The following is a 25946-nucleotide window of genomic DNA, read 5'->3' on the forward strand; positions in this document are numbered from 1 at the left end:
GACTTGGATACCCCTGCTTATGTCTCTGTTTAGCTCTTGGAGTGCTGAGGGCTGGTTATTATCGGAATTAAAGAGTGTAGTGGATATGTTGAGCAGGACCCTGGTGAAAGCAGTTTTTTTACGCGACCGATGAACTTACAGTCATAGAGTCATAGAGTTATACAGCACGGATAGAGGCCCTTCGGCCCATCGTGTCCGCGCCGGCCATCAAGCCCAGTCTAATCTAATCCCATATTCCAGCATTTGTTCCGTAGCCTTGTATGCTATGGCATTTCAAGTGCTCATCCAAATGCTTCTTGAATGTTGTGAGGGTTCCTGCCTCCACAACCCTCTCAGGCAGTGAGTTCCAGACTCCAACCACCCTCTGGGTGAAAAAGTTCTTTCTCAAATCCCCTCTAAACCTCCCGCCTTTTACCTTGAATCTATGCCCCCTTGTTATAGAACCCTCAAAGAAGGGAAAAAGCTCCTGAGTATCCATCCTATCTGTGCCCCTCATAATTTTGTACACCTCAATCATGTCCCCCCTCAGCCTCCTCTGCTCCAAGGAAAACAAACCCAATCTTCCCAGTCTCTCTTCATAGCTGAAGCGCTCCAGCCCTGGTAACATCCTAGTGAATCTCCTCTGCACCCTCTCCAAAGCGATCACATCCTTCCTGTAGTGCGGCGACCAGAACTGCACACAGTACTCCAGCTGTGGCCTAACCAGTGTTTTATACAGCTCCATCATAACCTCCTTGCTCTTATATTCTATGCCTCGGCTAATAAAGGCAAGTATCCCATATGCCTTCTTTACCACCTTATCTACCTGTTCCGCCGCCTTCAGGGATCTGTGAACTTGCACACCAAGATCCCTCTGACCCTCTGTCTTGCCTAGGGTCCTCCCATTCATTGTGTAGTCCCTTGCCTTGTTAGTCCCTCCAAAGTGCATCACCTCGCACTTTTCCGGGTTAAATTCCATTTGCCACTGTTCCACCCATCTGACCAACCCATCTATATCGTCCTGCAGACTGAGGCTATCCTCCTCGCTATTTACCACCCTACCAATTTTTGTATCATCAGCGAACTTACTGATCATACCTATTACATTCATATCCAAGTCATTAATGTAGACCACAAACAGCAAGGGACCCAGCACCGATCCCTGTGGTACCTCACTGGCCACAGGCTTCCAGTCACAAAAACAACCTTCGACCATCACCCTCTGCCTTCTGCCACTAAGCCAGTTTTGTATCCAAAGTGCCAAGGCACCCTGGATTCCATGGGCTCGTACCTTCTTGACCAGTCTCCTGTGGGGGACTTTATCGAAGGCCTTACTGAAATCCATGTATACCACATCCACTGCGTTACCCTCATCCACACGCCTGGTCACCCCCTCAAAAAATTCAATCAAATTAGTCAGACATGATCTTCCCTTGACAAAGCCATGTTGACTATCCCTGATTAATCCTTGCTTCTCCAAGTGGAGACTAATTTTGTCCTTCAGAATTTTTTCCAATAATTTTCCTACCACTGATGTTAGGCTCACTGGCCTGTAGTTCCCCGGTTTTTCCCTACTCTCCTTCTTGAATAATGGTACTACATTAGCGGTTCTCCAGTCCTCTGGCACATCCCCTGTGGCCAGAGAGGTTCTGAATATATGTGTTAGAGCCCCCGCAATCTCCTCCTTTGCCTCACACAGCAGCCTGGGATACATTTCGTCCGGGCCTGGGGATTTATCCATTTTTAGGCCTGCTAAAACCGCCAATACCTCCTCCCGCTCGATGTTAATATGTTCGAGTATATCACAGTCCCCCTGTCGTATTTCTCTGTCTACGTCGTCCTTCTCCATAGTGAAAACAGATGCAAAAAATTCATTTCGATCCCCTCCTACATCTTCGGCTCCACACACACATTGCCATTTTTGTCCCTAATGGGCCCTATTTTTCCCCTAGTCATCCTCTTACCCTTAATATACTTCTAAAACATCTTCGGATTTTCCTTTATTTTGCTCGCCAGTGTTATTTCATGGCCCCTCCTTGATCTCCTAATTTCTTTTTTAAGTATCCCCCTGCACTTTTTGTACTCCTCTAGGGCTTCCTCCGTCTTTAGCCTTTTGTATCTGCCAAAAGCCCTCCTTTTTTTCCTAATCCATTCTCGTATATCCCCTGACATCCAAGGTTCCCTGGAGTTCTTGGAACCACCCTTGACCTTTACGGGAACATGTTGCCATTGTATGGTCTCAATCTCCCTTCTGAAAGACTCCCATTGCTCCGATGCGGATTTTCCTACAAGCAGCTGATCCCAGTCCATTTTGGCCAGATCCTGCCTTATCCTATTAAAATCGGCCTTCCCCCAATTTAGAACCTTTATTTCCGGCCCCTCCCTGTCCTTTTCCATGACCACCTTAAATCTCACCGAATTATGGTCACTGTCACCAAAGTGCTCACCTTCGAGCACTTCTTCCATTTGGCCGGCCACATTCCCTAGAATTAGGTCCAGTACCGCCCCCTCTCTTGTAGGACTTTCTACATGCTGGCTCAAAAAGCTCTCCTGGATGCACGTTAAGAATTTTGTACCCTCTAAGCCTTTTACACTCTGAGTATCCCAGTTAATATTGGGGAAGTTGAAATCCCCCACTATTATTACCCTATTATTTGCACAATTTTCTGAGATTTGCCTACATATCTGTTCCTCTATCTCCCCCTGACTGTTTGGGGGCCTATAGTACACTCCCATCAAAGTGCTTGCCCCCTTTTTGTTTTTAAGCTCCACCCATATGGCCTCATTAGAGGAACCTGCTAATATATCATCCCTCCTTATGGCAGTAATTGATTCTTTAATTAATATTGCGACCCCCCCTCCTCTTATACCTCCCCCTCTGTCTCGCCTGAAGATTCTGTACCCCGGAATATTGAGCTGCCAGTCTTGCCCCTCCCTCAACCATGTCTCTGTGACAGCAACAATATCATACTCCCATGTGTTTATCAACACCTTCAGTTCATCCACCTTATTTGCAAGACTCCTTGCATTAAAATAGACGCCATCCAGCCTTGCTCTTACATATTTGCCCTGTCTTCCAAGCTGACTTGTTTTTTTCTCAATATTTGGCTGCACATCACCCCCTATTGTAGCTCCACTCTGTATCCCATCCCCCTGCCAAGTTAGTTTAAACCCCCCCCAACAGTGCTAGCTAACCTCCCCGCAAGGATATTTGTCCCGCTCTGGTTCAGATGCAACCCGTCCGACTTGTACAAGTCCCACCTTCCCCAGAAGCAGGCCCAGTGATCCAGGAAACTGAAACCCTCCCTCCTGCACCAACTCTTTAGCCACGCATTCATCTGTTCTATCCTCCTATTTCTATACTCACTAGCCCGTGGCACTGGGAGTAATCCAGAGATTACAACCTTTGAGGTCCTGCTCTTTAATCTGCTACCTAGCTCCCTAAATTCTTGATGCAGGACCTCATCTCCCTTCCTACCTATGTCGTTGGTCCCAATGTGGACCACGACCTCTGCCTGCTCACCCTCCCCCTTGAGAATGCCCTGAAGCCGCTCAGTGACATCCATGACCCTGGCACCAGGGAGGCAACAAACCATCCTGGAGTCACGTTTACGGCCACAGAAATTGGATTAACTATCCAATTGCCTTTAAAAGGCAATTGGATAGTTAATCTGCTTGAGAAGAGAACCAGAAGTTTTGGACTGAGATGATCAAGTACTCCAGAGGACACTATGATTCCTGTATCGTTAGGCCTGCAGGCAGAGTATTTTGTTTGTGTGGCTGGCAGGCCAATTAGAATATTGGAGCGGGCAATATCCTGGATATATTTCAGTACCGTTGGGAATCGGGGAGTATTTGTGCAGAACTTCCTTCAACAGATTGATGACCGATTTAGAATCCATGATTGTATAGGACCTGTGGAAGGAGTGGACTTCATAGGTGGCATGAGTTTTTCTCCAATCTTTCTTACGTTCTTGCAGTTTTCAAACTATACATTGGCATTGCATAGTGTAATATCCACATAAATAATTTACTGCAAATTTATGTCATAGATAGGATAAAGTCGATTCTGACAATCTTACAGAACCAAATAACTAGGAACTAAGTTATGTATTTGGTTAGAGCTTTGCCCTTTCACCTTTTGGGACCTGGATTTGAATTCAGTCCGGACTTTCAATTGCTGCAAGGAAATCTGAATGGAATGAATGTACAGTGTCAACCCAGCCCATGACTAGAAAGCAGTAAAGTGTCTGGTTCAGCACCGCATTTTTATTTGCTGTGAGTGTCCATCAGGATCGCTTGGAGAATAGAAATACTCCACTGGTGCAACAAGGGCTGGAACTGATGCTTAATATTTGGGTACTCTACCCTGGATCTTACCTGTAATATACCTCTGAAGTGCTTGACGTGGGTGGATATATTTTCTATTCCTCAGCTTCGAACTTTCTAACCTTGATGACCACAGGAATTTAAAACTTTTTAAAAGAAAAAGTGGAACACAGTTTCATATTATTCACTGGTTAAACTGGCAAAAAAAAAATGTTGCTTGTTCAGGATGGGTACAAAATCCTACACAAACCTGGTGAAAGAAGCACCATGAGATTTTTTTTGAGTGTGTTTTTAATCATAAATATTGCTGCAAATCTGTGTTGAGTTCATTTTGTTTCTGAATGGTTTCAATTAGTCCGTTCCCCTTAATTATGTGGTGTTGGTGCTGTGTTAAATTGTATGCCTAACTGAAGTATTCGCTTACTGTTTGCAAAGAGACAAAGAAAAAAAATCCATTGAGGAAATATATTACAGTTAAAATCTAAAGTTAATGACATTATGTTGAGTAATGAGTTCAGCAATATCCTGAGACTTGAGTAGTATTAGGACATTGAACACAACTGACGCAAAGACATGGTTGAATAGCTTATTTTAAATTATATAAAACAAATTTTGAATGATCTAAAGAAGCCAGATATAGCTGGTCAAACAGTTATACATTTCATATGTATTTTCCTTACAAAATAGGGTCCACTGTAGTTCAGATTCATTCAATAAGCTTTTATTTTTTTTGGAAAAAAAACACACTTAGAATCTTGGCTTATTGTAACTGGAAAAGTTGTTGATCTGATTTCAGCTTAGAAATGAAGTACAAATTGGATAAAGTTATGACGTTGACTTTAATGGAACTTTGTAATTACCCATTTTCAGTTCTGATTGATTTTTCACTAAAACTGTCTTAAATTCTATGGCACTTCGGTCCAATTTGTAAATTACAAATTTACAGAAAAAAATAACCTCCTAAATAGTATTTTACAATAGACAGCTACTGTTAACTTGACAGAACTATATATTATCTGTACATTTCCAAGTGATGCATTCAAAGAGAGATTATAGATATCAATATCAGATTCTGATTCATGTATTAAAAAAAATACCATTTTTGTCTTCGTGAGTTTGTCTGATTCGGTATCCACCAGAGGGCACTGTTAAAATCTGTGAAACAAAGCAGTGCAACACAAATAAATACAACTTTAGAAACTGAGGTTGATAATCCCAGTGGTTGAAGACTAACCCTGAATGTCAGTCCTCTGCTGTTCTAATGGAGACGTTAACCTGTATATTTGAATATGTATTGAGATATTGCTATTGTGTTGGTCTAGAGTTCAGTTTTAATTCCAGTTGTTAGAGAATAGAGAAACAGTTTGCCATATTCAAAATAGAGTATTTGCTTTGCGACTGACACAACTCTAAATCTCTCGTCGAGCTGTAGAAAGGTTTAAAAGGGTGATTTCTGCCTGGAGAGTATTTGGGATCTCTCAGTTATACCTTGAAAATCTTTTGGATTGATTTAGAGCATTCAAAATAATGCTCGGAGTGAACGAGGAAATACGGAAGAGTATGAATCATGAAACGACTCTGAAGAATGTATATATCTCGGAAATGCAGGAATTCCATTGCTGTTAGCATGACAGCAGTAGATAGTGGAATCGTGAGATGAAATGTTGCCCTTATTGAGGAATCTGGGTACTTGCTGTAAATGAATCCAGGCTCACATGTAGATTGTCTTGTAAGTTGTACAAAAAAACCCCCATCAATATAGATTTTGATATCAAGTTCAAAATTTGGTGGAAATGGCAGAGGTTTCAACTCCTTCAGCCACCCACAAAAATCACAGTTGGTTCATCAAGACTAGCAGGATATATTGGCTTTGTTCCTTCAGGCCCCGGATTCTTAGGTGTTAGCCGTGGCTCAGTGGGTAGCACCCTCACCTCTGAGTCAGAAGGTTGTTGGTTCAAGTCCCACTTCAGAGACTTGAGCACAATATCTAGGCTAACACTCCAATGTTGCACTGTCGGAGGTGCTGTCTTTGGGATGAGACGTCAAACCGAGGCCCCTTCTGCCCTCTTGGAGTGGACGTAAAAGATCGCATGGCACTATTTCGAAGAAGAGCAGGGGAGCTCTCCCCAGGGTCCTGACTAATATCCCTCAACCAACAACACTAAAACAGATGACCTGGTCATTATCACATTGCTGTTTGTGGGACCTTGCTGTGCGCAAATTGGCTGCCGCGTTTCCTGCATTACAACAGTAACTACACTTCAAAAATACTTAATTGGCTGTAAAGTGCTTTGGGTCGTCCGGAGGTCATGAGAGGCACTATATAAATGCAAGTCTTTCTTTATTTCTTTAAGTTCTACAATGTGTTTTCCCTTATGGGATCAGCAGGGATGAGCATATAGATTGTAGTTAGTGGGCCGTGGAATTCAAGTCTACGCAGGTAGTTAGTTGAAAGGCAAACTTCATTTGGATGCGGGTATGAGTTTTAATAATAGGTCACTTCAGCTAAAACTTTGCTGCTCACAGGATCATGATTGTACTCTGAGCGGCAACTCCTGGCTTAATGTTGATCTGTTAATATGTAGGAACTGGCAAGGTGCTCAGTTACCTTACAGGAATATTTATTACAGTTACATTGCATTTTTGACACTACTGCTCCATTGGCCGCAGGACATTCCTGGCGGGATGGCATTGTTGAGAACATGATCTTTAATTAGACGTTAGGTGAATGAAATAACGATGTTTAAAATTTTGAGATTAGATTAATGGGATAGATAACACTTGTAATAGGTTGTATGGATGAAAGTTAGGTACTTCCAGAGGCAGTTGAAATTAAACTAAACACCGGATGCATTAGCTCAGTAGACACAGCATTTGTACTTTCAACCAGGAGGGTTGACTGAATTCCAGTGTGAACTGATATCTGTCGATAGTTATCTCCAGATTAAAGCTGCATTTATGTTGCGTTTAATGTGGGGTGCTAGTGCCACAGGCTCCCAAACACTGGTCTTGCAGCCAGTTTACTTCCAGATTACACTTGCCAGGCACACAAAGCCAGGTGGACTTGTATGTATTTTTTTACTCTATCCTCCTAGTGGTTGACTTTAGCAAATCCAGCACATTTTCCTTGAGGAGCAGCTGGCTGCAGGAGACGTGTGTCTTGGAAGCTGTAGATTCATAATTCATACTCTTCTCTATTTCTCTCAAAATACTACGCAAACTTCAAATTATGTTTGAAGCTTTAATCTCGGGCAAGAATATATGCAAAGTGAAGATTTAGTTTTGTCCATTTCTTCTGTTTCTTAAATGTGGTTTCAAAATTCCACCATGCTTAGTTATTAACAATGACAACTGCTTGAATTTATATGATGATATCCCAGAGCGCTTTACAGATTCGGAATGCAACTCGAGGCAATAAATGGATGCCAGGGGAGATGTAAAAGTTTAGTTAGAATGGAATTAAGGACTGAGGTTAAAAGAACAGTTTATGAGAAAAGTATTTAATAGGCTTTTGAAAGAAAGAACTTTCATTTATATTGCACGTTCCATGACTTCAGGACATCCCAGAATGCTTTACAGCCAATGACGTACTTTTGAAGTGTAGTCACCATTGTATTGTAGGCAAACTCAGCAGCCAATTTGCGCACAGCAAGGTCCCACCCTTCGATGTGATCTCCCCTTGTGATGCTCTCCATCAACCTCGGCACACCCAATGGCCTAAAGATAGATTTTCCTACCACCTACTTCATCTAGCAACAATACTATTGGAGCATTAATAAGCCTCCCCTCCCCCCGCCTCTCAGTTTAATGCAATGTTCAAATGTTGGAAAGCTTATGACGGCAATTACCACAAACCAATCAGAGCTTGACTAACGTTTCTCCAATTTAAACTCCATTAAACCTGCAATAACCCGTTCAGTTCAGTAATGATGCATGCTTATTATCTGATTGATCTAAATCTAAGAAACATGATTTGGACACTGCCTCCTTTCAACGGCTGTGTGAGACTATGGATCGCGGCGCTGCCTTAATTAGTTCCTACTGCAGGATTAGCCGATTCTTTTGTGTGTGGAAGGTTTCCTCCAGGGAAGTTTCTCACCGCATTAGCTATTCTTAGAACGAACTCAACTTTCTTTCTCCCTCCCTCCTTCCCTCCCCCTTGGAATCTATCTGTCTAGCCTGGGAGTTGACATTTATAGACTAGCAGACGTTTCTTTATTTCTCTGTTAAGGCAGAACTGTTGTGACAAGCTTTTATATCATAAGCAGTGTATAAATCTTGTCATAAGAGATGCATGCTTTTCCTCAGTGTGTGAATGTTAATGACATTGAATCCAGTAGGTGTGTGGAAGAGATCCTTCATTCAGAGGGGGATTACTAACTGTGATAATTCATTTTGGAAACGGACATTTCTAGTTTTGGCCTCAGCTCATTTTTCCTTGATGCAGATTATGGAAAAACCCAACAACATCAATTTATGAAATTTTGATTGGATGTTTTGATTTGCCTAAAGAAAATAAATGTTCCAAAAGCCTGGCTGATTGTTTCTTGCAGTAAGACAGTTCAAAGCAACCTGTTACATTTTCTGTATACAGTCATGGAAATGTGGTCAGGTAAATAGCTGCTTTCTTGCAGTAGCACTGACAAGTCTTGGAAAATCAGCCTCCACTATTATGGCATCAGTGCTCACATGAACATGTTTATGAAAATTGGTTAAACCACTGTTAGTCATTGTGTAAGAACTAAAAAATAAATATCCATATCCTTGCCATCGCTGTGGCAGGCCATTACTAACCAGCAAATGTAGCTGAGATCGTTGCTACCTTTACTTGAGTACCAAAGTTTAAAAGAAACCTGTTCTCAAAAGTTTAGGGTTAAGGAACAAATCTAATTTAACAGAAGTAATTCATAATTTAATATAAGTTCTTTTTAATTTGTGGGTAGAAGTAACTGGGACATGGTTTTAGTTGCTAAATTGGGAAATAAACTGATCCAGTGTAAATAAAACTTGGATTGAAGTGTATGAAAATATATATGTTGATAAAAATTTGAACAAATGCTGGGATTTACTCATGCCATGTTATGGTATCTTTACTATCATATTTCATAGAAACTGAAGTTGGCTGATTTGTAAGTATATTTTTCCCACCTTGTGATACATCATTTATATTTATTCTGATTTAATACAATTTTATTTCTCTTCAGGTTCCATCTGTGGGCATCTGAGTCTTGGGACTTTTGCTTTAATTGTGGCTAGTATAAGGAAGTGACATGTATGATTATTTCATTCTGCAGCTGTTGTACAAATTCTTCTGTTTGAATGTTTCCCACAGGGCGATTCAGTCCAAATGGGAGATGAAAGTCCTTTCTCTGACTCTTCCACCTTGGAGCAGAAAACTAGTAATATTGGTGGAACCACTGGATGTATCAGTTTATGGATGCAGTGGATGTTGCCTAAATTGACTGTTAAATTGTTTGCACTCGAACCTTGCAGTAAGGGCACAGGTGAGAAAGATTTTCTCTGCATCTGTGAGTCAGGAGTAAAAGATTCCCCCTCTTCTCCCCCCCCTACCCCCACCCCCCCCAACTTCTCCATCCATTAAAAATAAGCCTTTTGTGTTCAGATCATTTCCATTTCCTCACAGAAATTTAGATATTTAACAACAACAACAATTCACAATTCCAAAGCGTGTTTAAAGTAGTGAAACGTCCCAAATCGCTTCACAGGAGCGATTATCAAACAAAATTTAACACTAAGCCACATAAGGAGATATTAGGACAGGAGAATAAAAACTTAGTCAAAGAAGTAGGTTTTAAGGAGCGTCTTAAAGGAGGAGAGAGAGGCGGAGAGGTTTAGGGAGGGAATTCCAGAGCTTAGGGCCCAGGCAGCTGAAGGCACGGCCGCCAATGGTGGAGCGAAGAAAATCGGGGATGCGCAAGGGGCAAGAATTAGAGGAGCGTAGAGATCTAAGAGGGTTGTAGGGCTGGAGGAGGTTACAGAGATAGGGAGGAGCGAGGCCATGGAGGGATTTGAAAACAATGACAATTTTAAAATTGAGGCATTGCTGGACCGGGAGCCAATGTAGGTCAGCTTGGGCTGATAAGTGGCAAGTAACATTCACGCCAGACAAGTGCCAGGCAGTGACCATCTCCAACAAGAGAGAGTCTAACCACCTCCCCTTGACATTCAACGGCATTACCATCGCCGAATCCCACACCATCAACATCCTAGGGGTCACCATTGACCAGAAGCTTAACTGGACCAGCCACATAAATACTGTGGCTGCAAGAGCAGGTCAGAGGCTGGGTATTCTGTGGCGAGTGACTCACCTCCTGACTCCCCAAAGCCTTTCCACCATCTACAAGGCACAAGTCAGGAGTGTGATGGAATACTCTCCACTTGCCTGGATGAGTGCAGCTCCAACAACTCTCAAGAAACTCGACACCATCCAGGACAAAGCAGCCCGCTTGATTGGCACCCCATCTGCCACGTTAACCATTCACTCCCTTCACCTCCGGCGCACCGTGGCTGCAGTGTGTACCATCTACAAGAGCACTGCAGCAACTCGCCAAGGCTTCTTCGACAGCACCTCCCAAACCCGCGATCTCTACCACCTAGCACGACAAGAGCAGCAGGTACATGGGAACAACACCACCTGCACGTTCCCCTCCAAGTCCCACACCATCTCGACTTGGAAATATATCGCCATTCCTCCATTGTCGCTGGGTCAAAATCCTCGAACTCCCTACCTAACAGCACTGTGGGAGAACCTTCACCACACGGACTGCAGGGGTTCAAGAAGGCCGCTCACCACCACCTTCTCAAGGGCAATTAGGGATGGGCAATAGATGCTGGCCTTGCCAGTGATGCCCACATCTCATGAATGAATAAAAAAAACAGGGTGAACGGGTGATAGATGCAAGTTAGGATACGGCCAGTAGAGTTTTGGGTGAGCTCAAGTTTATGGAGGGTGTAAGGTGAGAAGCCAGCCAGGAGAACATTGGAATAGTCGAGTCTAGAGGTAACAAAGGCATGGATGAGGGTTTCAGCAGCAGATTAGCAGAGTCGGAGACGGACAATGTTACGGAGGTGGAAGTAGGCCGTCTTGGTGATTTAAATTTCAAACCTGTAACCAGTACCCTTGAAGTGAATTCTGGAAAATGGGTAATAGCGAATCAGCAGCCTGTTTTACACCTCAGACGATTTTCTTTTCCGTTGACTTCACATTACTCCCACATTGTGCTGTGTCGTGATAGGACATGAATTTTTGCCTGGATTCTCTATGTGGTAACTTCTGTACCCCACTTTCAAGAGGAGTTGCACAGTGGAGATTAAGTGCTTCTACAAAGAGAGGGAGGTAAAAGTAACAGTTGAGTTGACCAAGACTGCTTCTGAACACCTTTAGTTTTTGTCCTATAGCAGTGTTGGAAAACCTCCGGGAATAGATTATATTTCTGTCCTCCCATTCAGGGAATGATGTATTTGAAAATTTATTTTTAAATTGGGGGAGGGTGGAAGCGAGGAGGAATTTGCTATGTGAAGACGAGCTCCTAATAATACTGACATTTGCCAAGGATATCTGATGCATACTGCTTTGGAATGAGGTTACAAACATACGAACATATGAAATTGACGGGCAGGGAAAGGAAAAGACCAGTTGGTCCATCAAGCCTGCCCCACACTTACGATGGCTGGAGCATCATGATTAACCATTTCTTACTCCCCCTGTGCGCCCCCACCCACCCACCCACCCCCCCCTCTCAGCCACATAATCTCCTGGGAGAGGCAAAAAAAAGAGAAAAAACCCAGGGTCAATAAGGGAAAAAATATTCTGGAAAGTTCCTTTCCAACCCCCTCCGGCGATCGACACCAATTCAGGAGATCCCGTGGACCAAGTATAATCTGTAAAGGTCTATAAGGCTCCAGGGAACCCCGTGCTGTTGAGTTACTCCGGCAATTACAAATTTCAGGAGTGAGTTATAGTTGGTAAAAATCTTTTGATAAACTTTCAAAACCTTTCAGCACTTTTCATCAGAACTGTGAAGTGTAGAGAATCACAAAGAGCAACCTTGGAGAGTGGAGTCACCGCTTTAAAAAAAAAATCTGTTGTGATGAATAATAGGTGTGCAGTTCATTAGTTTTGGAACTTTACATCATGCTGAAAGAAATTGTTGAAACCCATGGTAAAAGCATAGCTCATTGATATCTAACGAATCTACTCTTTGACTTGATGGGTAACTTCTAAGGCATCATTTTTTTAGATTAATAAAATTCTCCGATTATGCTTTCAGAGATCTGTGTTGTCGGTGAACTCGAAGATCTGAGTGCTTCAGTAGATATCCAAGATGTTTACACTAAGCTGAAGTGCAAAGTAGGCAGCTTCAATATTGATCACTACAAGAACAGGTAAAAGATACGTTGGTTTGTCAGTTGTGGCAGGTGTATGATTCATTTTATGGGATCAGTAAATTGAAGCAATCCATATATTCTGCTGTCTGCTGTATCGATAAAAATGTTTTATTCACAATACTGTGTGGTTCCAGTTTCAAATTACAGTGGAGGCCAGGTTTAACATCCGCTCACACGTGTGTTGTGTTTGGCAGAAGTTATAGACAGCTGTGTGGCAGGGAGTCCCAGTGGCAATGAACTGAGAACCTTGGCTTCATAGCCCGAGGGACTGCAGGGCCTGGTACCCATGTCAATCCAAAAAGGTTGTGAGAACCTTTTGCTGCCTAATGGCAACTGTCTGTGCATCAAATCGACCTTGTACTCCACCACCAACTCGCAGCCAGCAGTGCTTAAAGAAGGGAAGTCCCTAGAAGGATCTCGGGGTACAGTATCTCCTTGGAAGTAACTTCTGTAGATCGGTCAGTTATAGCTTGAATGTGCTAAGTCAGTTTGAATTATTAGCAGGACCATCAGAAACTTGCCAGTACAAATTTTCCTTGGAAAGTATGCATTAAAAAAAAATCCTCCTGTCTTTCCAAGGATTTATATAAACCCTAACGTACATTAAATATTTATGGCCGAGATACCAAACTGTATATTTTTCACGAAAGAAAAATACTGCGGATGCTGGAAATCTGAAATAAAAACAGAAAAAGCTGGAAAATACTCAGAAGGTCAGGCTGAATCTGTGGAGAGAGAAACAGAGTTAAAGTTTCAAGTCGATGACCTTTCATCAGAACTCATACATTTTTCACTGTTGCCAAAACTCTGAGCATCCTCAATTCATGCCAAATACGTCACCATATTGCACGGACCAAGTGGAAACTAATGTAAGTGGCTGGATATATTTAGCAGACTACAAAAAAAAAGAATGCTCACCACTGAGTTTGCCCTTCTCTCTGCTCCAATCTTGTTACTATTAATTATTCCGAGCTGCTGTATGACACTCGCCAGACTCTAACCAAGGATAATATAAGGCTACCCCTGGCATTTAACAAGCACTTGCAGCTAAACAAATGGTATTTTTCCAGAATTCCCATAACTTTTGGAAAAATCCAATTAAAAAAAATTGCTTGCAGTAAAACTTACGTGCATTTCGTTTGACCCCAGCATCAAACTTTGAGCATTCCTGCAGATTTTAACATCAAAACCTCAAAAAGGTTTGAGCCAAATTTGTGCTGATTTCTGATGGTCTTGGTTATTACCTTTTTATTTTCAAATCAGCTCATCAAAAGGGTGAATATTGCAAAAACATTTATTCCATCATTCCGCAAAAGCTATCTACAGAGACCATTGCATCATTTCACTCACCTCACTCTCTTTTGTTTCTCACCACTTCTTTTTCTTGGGAAAGCCCAGCACAAGGAGCCTTAAAAAGTAAATTGGGAAGAATTTAGGCAGGTGTAAAATTAGTAACTTGATTGATTCATTATTGAAAAAGGCTGCATTGTAACTTGTGTCTGTTGTAATCTTTTTGATTTTTGTTTTTGCACACTAGTAAAATTGACGGAATCACGTTGGGATTATAGTAGTAGATTTCGTTTATACCTTTCGTACTAAATCTAAAAGAAAACAAAGTTACTAGGTTAGACCACTTCTGTTATCACTGTTCACAACCAGGTAATTGAGAGTTGCATTTCTGAGCACACTGACACTGCAATTGCCCTACTGTGCTTGTGATTAATGTCTCCTGTTGGTTGATCGACGGAGCTCAGAGACTGTCCCATCCTCCTCGTAAAAGAGAAAACGAGCATCAAGACAGAAAAGCTGAAAGAAAGAAAAGTGAGAGAATCATTGATAACAATCGAAATAGTTTTCTGTGATGGATTATAAAACATTTATTAAATAAATGTTGATGTTTTTAGTTAAGTAATATTTCCCCTTTCCGGGGTAGAAATTCCGTTGATAGCTACATTGAGCCAAGATCTTATACTATGAAGGCAGTTAGGTCCTTTGGATATTTTAGAAGAGCTCACCAAGTATTGCAGTGTTGCACCATTGGGTTCCTGGTATCAGCACACACTACAAAACTCAATAGAAGTGCTCTATTTAGCAGCCGCACACTGGTATGGAAGAATTTGAGTTTAAAGCACAGGTCCAATGCCCTTTATAGTGACTTTTGTTGAAGGTTCTGACCTTCAAGAAGAAAATTGGTCTCAGAGACAGAATTTAATTTCTCTGCTTTATTTTGTTCAGTGAAATGGCCTTTTGACTATAATATACAAGATTGTGTCTGCACATATTGCTTTCTGCACCACTTGACTTCTTATCATGTTATTATCACACTTTTTATGTCAACTTTTCCCATTATAAATTGCTGTGTCCACATTTATAATGTGTTTTAACTATAAACTCATCATGCAGTAATTACACAATCTGGCCATTGGGTGATGTTCTGTCCTGTTACGAATTTGGGTCTCACCTTAGATATGAGCTCGGGAAAGCAATCTGAGCATCTTGTGTTTAAGGGTGTGCCCCAATTACCCAATATCTAACAGTACAATAATGTACTGACCAATACCCTTGTGATCTGAATTGGATATTTGTTTCTTTTGCACGTGTACTTCATCAATCTCTTTGAAGGCAGGCTGAGAAAACAATTAGCAAGACGGGGCCAGATATGAATCATTAAGCTTTCTTTCACAGCGAGTGAACATGCAGAGTAACAGTTATGATCGTCACTTAGATGAATCATTGCAACTTATCTTCATGTAATAATACAAAATAATGAGCAAGCCATGCATCTCCACATTAGTAGTTTATCTTCCTTGATTTAAACAAAGTAACTACTAGCTAATCTCCTGCATTCTAACCTTGTAATAGCCTTTGACGGGCTCAGCTGCCCTTGTAGCATTCTGTTTTTGAAAAAAATACAACCGTCTGTGTCTCTACCTCTGTTTTTTATCTTCCTTGAAAAGGGACCTGAATGGATGAGAGGTGTTTATTGATTGCTGAGACAGGCTAATGGTTTGCTTATTATGTAAAGTCTAGGGGCAAACAATATCAAAGCTTAGCTCATTAGCATTTTAAACACATCATCTCAGTGTCTTTACTTAATTTGTCTGAATCCATTATGCTTTAAAACACATTTAAAAATAACTCTTTTTTCAAATCCTTTCTGTGGAAAAATGGTAAAAAAAACCAATTTGTTTTATGCCTTGTCTGTAAACATCTTCAGAATTCCTCTGTGAAAAAAGTCAGGGTCGCTCGCAGCCATATTGTTTTCTCTGCGGGTAAGGTTTGGGCCTCTCCTCACCAGTTTGTTTTTATTTTGTACTTTTTATAGGCCCCCCCACCACCTCTTCTTCCTCCCTGCTCCCCATTGACAGGAGGGTGTAATTACAGAATGACAAGTTTGTATCGGCAGTTTCCATTATAATTGTGGACAAAGACATTTTTAATGAAAATGGAAAAATAAGGGCTGATGGTATGACTTTCGAATGGGATCTGAATTATGTCTGTTTGCCCTGTCCAATTGTCCCCCGACCTCCAACCCCACTTCATTCACCTGGTTTTGACTTGCCATATGCAATGTCGCAAAACTCTTTAATATATATAGTATTTTACATATGGGTGGAATGATGACTCGTGTTTGCTAATAAAGTATAGTTTTGAAACCGTTAAATTATATGCTGGAATATCATGACTTTCTTCTTTACAGAGTGAACAACATTCATTTCCAGTTGTGCTGATAAAATGATAAATGTTTTTAAACATTAGAAATCCATGAAAGTAATGCTATTTCATAAATTAACAATAAGAATTACTTATGGGAAAGTCAAAGTACTATTGGGCATAGCCATGATTATTCCTCCTTTTGATATGATAAGGAGTTGTAGTTATTTAATTCTTGGGGAGTGTATATTCAGTGTAGTTTATATTTTGTATAAGTCAATGAAATCGCAAGATTATTTAGACTAGACAAGGCAGGCATTATGTTTTCCAGGCCAGGTGAAGGCTGGCACACAGGACAGTTTGATGGACTGCTTCTACAATGCAAAGAAAAACCTGGGGTGAGACTCTCATAGTGAATAAGCCACTGCAGATTTCTCAATCCTTCAAGCTGAATCATAAATTTCTTGCAAATTCTGAGGCACAATGTGAAGACAATGGTTACAAGTACTGAACTATTTCACAGGGTTTTGCAGTTAGATTTGGCGCTTTGTACGCTTCTATCAACCTCTTCTTTGAGAAACACCTGAAAGGATTACAGGAAAAAAGCTATTCAGCTCCTCGATCCCTCTTCTCCAACAATGTACAATCTACCCTTATTACAGATCCTACCAAACCGTTTAGTCCTCTGAAAGAAAGTACTGGCTAAATATCCCCTGATACTCAAAGGTAATCAAGCAAAACTCTAGAATATTTGTCTATCTTTATTATTCAACTGTGGTCTTCTGTCCCCCTCAGACAAGAGTTTTCTTCCATTGCCCTCTCCGCCAACATCTCCTGAGGAGTATTTGATCATCTCAGCCTAGACCTATGCTCAGACTCTCAATTAGAATTTCAAACTGTTATGATTTCCTTTTAAAGTAAGTTTTTATCGATGAAAACTAAACCTCTCTTAAAATATCAGAATTACTTTTTAAGTTCGAATTACAAGAAGAGCAAGTACACTTATGATTCTAAACAGATGGCTGCCACTCTGACCTGCAAGACTTCCCTCTCATAACTAAAAGTTGTACGTTTAAAATAACTTAAGGAAGCAAATAGATAATTTTCATACAGTTGCTTAAAAAGTACTTCTTGGGATACCCCAAAGTGAAAGAATACCTTTCACTTTGGTTGAAATGATTGCTGAAATGGATTCCAAAATATTTCAAGTCAGAGTTAGTGTGACCTTATTCTAAAAGCCCTGGTGTGAAAGAAATGATTGCTGGTTATACAATCTTAATTAAAATTATATAAAATATACCACACTGTTAAAAGTTATTTTAAGTCATCATTTTAATTTGAAATGCGACATCGTCTATTCTTAGTAGGTCAAAGCGTTTAACTTGTAAAAGTCACCATTTTGAAAAGGCAGTGGTTCCCTGAAGGTTTAGTTCTTGTAACCATGTTTTCTCATTTCTAGTGGTGCTTACTGCTTATATTCTAAATCAAATAGGTTTTACTTTCTACTTCCTGTTGAATTTAATTTTGTAATGTTCGACCAACAGGAAACCTGTAAGTCTCTTTTCACGTTTTGGCCATAGTTAAGTGTTCCTTATTGAATAGTAGTAATTACAAATTCAAAATCAAAGCAAGATTTAAATGTCACTTTAGTCGCATTTTTGTAAATAAATAATACTTTGGTAGAATTTCATAATTTTTGTTACTTTAATATTAATTCAATATTTTGAACGTTTAATTATGACTTGATGAGTAAAAGATTCAACTGCTGACCTCCACAGCTATTTGGTGTGACTTGTGGACAAAGAGGCCTATCATACTACTAGTTACATGCTATAGGGAACACATAACATGAGATCACTCAGATAAGGCTGCACCCTGCAGCTGCTTTCAGCTGTTAAAACCTTCAGTATAATCAACAAATTCTTTAATTTTTTGCTTATGGCCTTTTTATTGCTTCCCCCCCCCCCCCCCCCCCACTGTCTGTCTTATCCCTCTTGTCCATCACCTCAAGCCTCGGGGAAGGCCCATGGTCTCTGGGGCATTTCGGAGGTGTCGTACTTTCTTGTACTGACAAGCTGAACAGGCGCACTTTGTTGGTTCGACCCCTCAGCAAGCAAGACCCTTTCAGTCATTTCTCTGGCTTCTTTCCTCCTGTAAGAAATAAGTTAAATTACTATTACTGATTTAATCTTTGAATAACTTTTTATCTGTATGTATTTACTGCATATATATATATGTGTGAAATACCTTTAATTTGTAACGATCATTAATCGTTTAATTACTTTACTTCCTTTAGTAGGATCACAGCCTGATTTTAAAAAAAACAATTATTTTTCATGATTAGGGGGCATGGAAAGGTCACAAAATAGTTTTGATGATGACAAAAATGCAAGAAATCATGCCTTCAGCTGTCACAACAGTACTATTTAAATCCGTCCGGGATGAATAAACTCCTTTAACCCTTGGCCCTTACTAGCAAGATCGCTACTTCACTATTGTGTTTGCTGAAGCAAGGGAAACAAGTGAGCACAAGGTGTACTTAGTCAATTTAATGGAACAGTTATATGCAGAGCTATGTATTCCCAGACTGCTCAACAAAGCACTTGAACAGGTGTAGAAGTAATTTCAAAACAATGAATCTTTGTCAGCAAAAGGTATTTGCAACTGGAAACTAGTAATGAAACCTATTAAAATAGGTTCTTACTCAAAGTAAACCAGAGTTTCAATTACAATAGTATTGTGTTTTCATTTAAAAGTAGGGCCCACCTGGTGCTACACAAGGAAGTAATTTGCTTGTATAAGACTTTGAAAAAAGGTATTTTCATTTTTATATATTTATTGCAGATGCTTATGCTTGCTGCTTAAAATGAACAACTTTAAAACTGTCTTACCATTAATAGGCATGTAAATTTTTCCTCTGTTTTATTTGGCATAAATGCCTGTTGCCCATTATTGATTTGTGGTGTATACTTTGTAATCATGCAGATGGCAGCCAAACTTTTAGAAGGCTCCCACCAGCAGCACGGATTCCTCTCTCTTACTTACACCAAAGCCGTAACGCGAAACGTAAGGCACAAATTAGCGTCGAGACCTGAGCGGGTTTCACGTAGCTTGCATAGGCTGGCAGAAGGAGTCGTGGACAGTTCTCCACAGTATCTTCACGAGATCCTCCTCAGTGCACAGCCATTCGACGTCGTGCTTTCCTTTCCGCTGATTCACAACGTGGTAAATGTATTCCAAGCAAAATTGCCAAAGAAACCGAAGGCAAAGAGGAAATCAACTGGCCAGCCTATGAGGGCACACGCCCTGACATCACGGGACCTGCCACTTATTTATATCAACACGGGTGTTGTCCGAGTATTTTTTCCCAAAGGAGAGGATGAGCAGCACGAAGGAGGTAATGCATTGAGTGGTATCTCTAAAATGGTAATAATTGCTAACTCTGTGTTGAATCTGGCTCCCTCATTCCTTTCACTTGCCTATCTCCTTGTCATAGGCTCCTTGACTTGGAAGGAAATTAGGCGTTAGACTTCAGTAGAATCAAATCTCTCAGCATTAAATGGTGAATACCAAATAGGTTACTGCAATACCATTTTATCCAATAAATGAGGAAAATTGCACATGGTGGTGCTTTTTCATACTTGTGAAACACGTCATCAGTGAATAATGTGCTTGAAACTTTTCCTCTGGTGGGGAATCAAGAACGAGGGGACATTAGCATAAAATTAGAGCTAGGCCGTTTAGGATGGAAATCAGGAAGCACTTTCTCGCACAAAGAGTAGTACAAATCTGGAATTATCTCCTCGAAAAGGATGCTGGGGACAATTGGAGCTTTTGAGACTGAGATTGATCGATTTCTGTTCAGTAAGGGTATCAAAGGCATATGGAGTTAAGGCGGGTAAATGAAGTTGAGGTGCAGATCAGCCATGATCTAATTGATTGGCGGAGCAGGCTCAAGCAGCTGAATGACCTACTCCTGTTCCTATGATCCTATGTTCCTTAATCGAGGTCAGTAATCTGTTTCCAGTAGCGGACGGGTCAGTAACCAGAGGACACAGATTTAAGGTGCTCAGCAAAAGAGTCAGAGGAACAAGAAACATTTTTTTACGCAGCGAGTTATTATGATCTGGAATGCACTGCCTGAAAGGACAGTGGAAGCAGATTCAGTAGTAACTTTCAAAAGGGAATTGGATAAATACTTGAAGGGAAAAAATTTACACGGCTATGGGTAAAGAGCAGGTGAATGGGACTAATTGGATTGCTCTGTCAAAGAGCCAGCACAGGTGTGATGGGCCGAATGGCCTCTTCCTGTACTGTACCTACTATGATAATAGTTATGTGCTATTTGAAAACTGCATGCATGAATAATTTTGCACATTATTGTGTTGTTTCAGCAATTTAGTAGCATGTTGTGTTCACAATCACCAAACCATTATAGCCACAGGTTAGCCACAATCAAAGTCAAAATGAACTCCTTTCAGAGAAACATCCTAATCAACCAGTTGTACTTAAGGTGAGAGAGAACCTTTCCAGTTGTAAAAATAATGAAGAAGGAAAGCAGACATTAAATGCTAAAAAAAAATTCTAAGAAGGCTTATAAAATAATGTATATGGATAAAGCCAAATAATGAACATACAATAAAATAAAGAGATGCACTGTGTTCTGAGCAAACAAATACCTGAAAATGGGTAATAGAAACTTTGCAAAAGAGGCAGGAAAGAGTAAAGAAATTAATTAATTGATATTATTAACATGCTGGCGTAAATATGGATAGCATCTCATTTAGAATGTGTCTGGGAAGGTATATAAGAGTTCTAGAGAAGCCCCTTTACCCAGAGAGTGGTTAGAATGTGGAACTTGCTACCACATGGAGTAGTTGAGGGGAAGCTAGATAAGTACGAGGGAGAAAGGAATCGAAGGACATGCTGACGGGGTTAGATGAAGTAGGGTGGGAGTAGGCTCATGTGGAGCATAAACACTGGCATGGACCAGTTGGGCCAAATGATCTGTTTCTGTGCTGTAAATTCCATTTAATTCCGTGTGTGGATGTATTTGTATTATAATTTCAGGTTAGAAGTGGCTAAAACAGTTACTTCAAATTTTTAATCAAAACTGGTGCATCTCCTTTTGCGTGTGGCCTGCAGGTTATGGGGCCAGAGTTGCCTGGTGAGCAGGTTGTGAGCAGAGGGGAAGGCTGCGTGTAGATAGCCTAGGAAGCAGGAGGCAGTGGCAGATCCTGAGCAACAGGTCAGATTTAGATCAGAAATTAATTTCCCATTTTAACTTAATTATAGTCAGCATATTTTTAGTATATAATGTCTGCTTTCCTACTTCATTTTTATTACAAGGCAGTTGACAGTGACAACAGGCCCAGTACTGAAAGAAAAAGCCCACCAGGAGAGAGTAGGTTGGCAGGTCGCGGTAGTAGATGCAATTTGAGGTGGCGATATCAAATTAAAAAAATAATTTTTAACTTGCTAGGGCACTAGTGTCATACTCTTGCGTGTTTAACTTTAGTAATGCCTGGCGAGTGGAGAACTTTTTTTTGATAGTGATTGGTTCAGTACCAAAAATGATCAATCAGCAATGAGACTATCGATACCAATCTCAAAACAATAAAGCTACTGAGCCAATCAGAAAGTGCTGTAAGAGACTTCACATGGATACAAAAAAATGTATAGGTGGAAGTTTTTGTGTCTAAAATGTGGCAAGTGATCTAAAAATGAAGTGTTGTTTTGGGGGCAGGGTTTTGCTTTGATTAGATTTTAATATGTTTCACTTGCAATTGTATACTCAATTCACACATTAAAATGTTATATCCCCAATAGTTCAAATATTTAAGTGTAGCTAATCATAAAAAGGAATTGGAAAAAAGCTGTGCAGAATAAAATGTTGTCTAATTAAACATGTTCCCAGATGAAGCAGGACGGTTCTGTATTTTCTAAAATTGGCCAAATGCTCCGAGACTTGTTTTTGTCTTTCCCAAAATTGGGACATTTTTTAATTGTGTGTTGATGTGTTCAATAATGGTAATGGAATGTCTTGAGTGATAAAGTTGCTTTTGTGCTCCTTTGTGTACAGCATTGAGGCCATAACGGCATGTCTATTGCTTCTGTATATTTGGAGTAAATTGGAATTTGCAACCCTGTCATGTACATTTCCTCATTTGAAATGCAGGAGGTCCGCAGACAAAAGAGGATACTTTGGTTCTTAAAATTGGCTCGGTATGCATGGCTCCGCAGGCCGATAATCCCCTTGGAAGGACAGTCCTGAGGAAGGACATTTACCAGTAAGTAAATCTGACAGGAACCACCGCTTGAAAGTTTTGTGAGTATAGGCTGAACCTTCATAAACCATCTTATATATGTGCTCAGTATCATGTTGAAGTAAATTTGGTTAAGTTAAAACTGAATTCTGCAGTTTGACCAGTTCACTCAACTATAAACAAATGCAAATTGTTCTACTGCCCCAGTTGACATCGGGTAACTTAGCAGAACTGGCGACTGAACCTAGGACTTCCTGGTCTGTAGGCGTAGCTATTTACTGGATGACCATACTGAGGCATTGAAGGGAGTCTGTAGTATATTCTTAGAATGTTTACAATAAGGGTCCCAGTTGCAAAGGATTTGAACAATGGAATGTTATTTAAGGTGAGGAGCAAAACTTGAGTGCAATTATAGGTGTGCATCTTGAGATGATACAGGTGTGTAACATAAACACTTTAAGATGTTGCATATTTATTTGCTTAAATTTCCAAATTCGTACAGTCCAGCACATGTATACACAGTCCATTTGCTTAAAGCTCGTTTCAGATCTGCAACGCCTGATAAAATAAACAAGTGAAATAAAGCATAAATCAGTGTAATTCTGCAGAGAGCTACATGCAGTAAAAATATACACCGAAAGGGGAGTTAATCCACACGTTTCATGTCACCACTAACTTTGATGCAAATCCTTTTCTAGTTGCTTTGTTTTAATTCAAAGGAAATTGTAATCACATATGGAAATATAATTTTACCACAATCATGCTATTTATACGCAGGGTTCATTTCACAAAGAATGATGGTATTTCATTAATTAGCTGGAGGCAGGTATGTGACAAGTGTATCTTGAAGCCATGTGGGCTAAAACTGCGAAAAAGAGAGAGCTTCTCAGTTGAAACTTTCGAATAAACATGTCTTCTGTGAACATTCCCTGCTCTAGCCTATGTTGTGTTTGTAAACCGCACTAATCACATGTAGATGGCAAAAGAGGCAGATGTTGGTAATGTGAAAGATAAAAGTCGATCCTAATTCTTTGTAGGGCTGGCATCACTACAAAAAGAAACAACATAAATTTAAGAGCTATTCAGTTGGGAAAATGAACTGACAGCTTTGAGCTTCAACAAGTGTCTCAAGTATCTAATTATTACGTGGGTCAGATGGTACCAATATGTTATATATGAACATTTGCCACAGGTAATTCAGTACTGCAGAGGGAATGTCTGCAAAAGCCACTTGAAAGCTTTAATAAAGTTAATGCTTTTTATGTTAAATTGTAATGGTATAGTGATGTAAGATGCATTTGAAATATTAAACCAATAAATATACAATATTATGTTCTCATTCGCATAACTATAAGTGAAGTACAGCTGCCACCTCAGGGTAAAGTGAAGCCTGGATAACATCAACTGTAATGGAATAAAATCCTGTTTAACAGATAAACTTTTCCATGTTATTAAGAAAAATCATAATTTCTGTAGTGTATCATATTATGGTTTAACATCAATAGTATAATATCAAATCCTACTTCAAATATAATTGGTTAAGTTGAATTTTATACTATCATGATATCCTCTGGGAACTGTTGAATACCATTTATTGAATACAGCAGCAGTCAAAGCAATTTATGATATAGCAATGTGTAATCTCTCATCCAGAAAGTTTCCAAGAATTGAATGTAATGGCTTAACATGCCAGTACCTCCCACTGTTTGGATGGCTTAAATAGCATACCTCATGCTCTTTTGTAGGATATGGAAATGATACATCATTAACTGAATTGGGTCACACATACAGCTGGTCAGGTCACTGATGCATTCATTTCCATATCCCATGTATTGTCACTTAATATCTTACATCAAGATGTACAGCATGGACTTGATGGACCGAATGGTCTCCTTCTGTGCTGTAACCTTTCTATGATTCTATGTAGTTTTGTGGTCATTCAAGATCAAATTCCCTGTCATTCATCCCCTAAAACCACTCTACAGTTGCTGTTTGAATAGGGTTTTCGTAGTGTAAATTCAGTCCTTAACAGTTCTGATCAGTTGTCAAAACAAGAGTTTGATTATAACAACCACAACTTGCATTTGTATAGCACCTTTAATGTAGTAAAACATTCCAAAGTGCTCCACAGGGGGTTATCAAACAAAATTTGACACTCAGCCACGTAAAGGGATATTAGGACAGGTGACCAAAAAGCTTGGTCAAAGAGGTAGGTTTTAAGGAGGGTCTTAAAAGGTGACACAGAGTTGGAGAGGCAGCGAGGTTTAGGGAGGGAATTCCAGAGCTTAGGGCCTAGGCAGCTGAAGGCACAGCCGCCAGTGGTGGAGCGATGAAAATAGGGGATGTGCAAGAGGCCAGAATTGGAGGAGCACAAAGATCTCAGAGGGCTGTAGGGCTGGAGGAGGTTGTAAAGATAGAGAGGGATGAGGCCATGCTTTTCTAGCTCTTGATTATACCTATCAGGAAAGATTGAACAGATTGGGGCTCTTTTCTCTCGAAAAAAGACTGAGGAGTGACCTGATAAAGGTCTTTAAGATTATGAAAGGGTTTGATAGGGTAGACGTAGAGAAAATGTTTCCACTTGTGGTGGAGACCAGAACCTCGGGCCATAAAAAAGATAGTCACTAATAAATCCAATAGGGAATTCAGGAGAAATTTCTTTACCCAGAAAGTGGTTAGAATGTGGAACTCACTACCACAAAGAGTAGTTGAGGCGACTAGCTTGGATGCATTTAAGGGGAAGCTAGATAAACACATAAAAGAGAAAGGAATAGGATATGCTGATAGGGTCAGATGAAGTAGGGAGGGAGGAAGCGCGTGTGGAGCATAAACACCGACATGGACCTGTTGGGTCGAATGGCCTGTTTCTATCTGTACATTCGATGTAATCTATGTAATATCTCTGTAATCCTCTCCACTTCCTACCCTTTCAGTTTCATGACTTTGGCTTCCTGTGCAGCTGACATCGGTGAGAATCATCACCATCTTGTCCCCACTACGGACATCGCACCCTAAATCTCTACTTTGCTACCTCTCTCTCTGCCTTTAAAAGCCTCCTTATTAACTATCTCTTTGGCTGCTTTTGCTCATCTCTCCTAATTCTCCTACTGCTGGTCAGTGTCTGTTTTTTCCTCCTGTGAAGTATTTTGGTGCATTGGTATGTTAAATGGACTATATAAATGCAAATTGTTAAATTTACTCTCCAGCTTCATTGGGAACAACAACAATTGCACTTATATAGCGCCTTTAACGTAGTAAAATGTCCCAAGGCTCTTCGCAGGAGCGTTATCAAACAATATTTGACACCGA

General features: G+C 40.3%; 1 protein-coding gene across 2 annotated transcripts in view; it reads left to right on the top strand.

Annotated features, from left to right (window-relative positions):
• The window catches only part of LOC137310136 (intermembrane lipid transfer protein VPS13B-like), an 875231-nt gene that overhangs the window by 577102 nt on the left and 272183 nt on the right, over positions 1-25946 (top strand). For both annotated transcript variants that reach the window (XM_067978114.1, XM_067978120.1), the window contains exons 26-30: positions 9641-9812; positions 12600-12714; positions 16703-16769; positions 19357-19768; positions 22550-22661. In XM_067978114.1, coding sequence (XP_067834215.1) covers positions 9641-9812; positions 12600-12714; positions 16703-16769; positions 19357-19768; positions 22550-22661 — 878 coding nt within the window. The remainder of the gene's footprint in view (positions 1-9640; positions 9813-12599; positions 12715-16702; positions 16770-19356; positions 19769-22549; positions 22662-25946) is intronic.

The sequence above is a fragment of the Heptranchias perlo genome, chromosome 3 (genome assembly GCF_035084215.1).
Source record: "Heptranchias perlo isolate sHepPer1 chromosome 3, sHepPer1.hap1, whole genome shotgun sequence".
Classification (NCBI taxonomy): Eukaryota; Metazoa; Chordata; class Chondrichthyes; order Hexanchiformes; family Hexanchidae; genus Heptranchias; species Heptranchias perlo.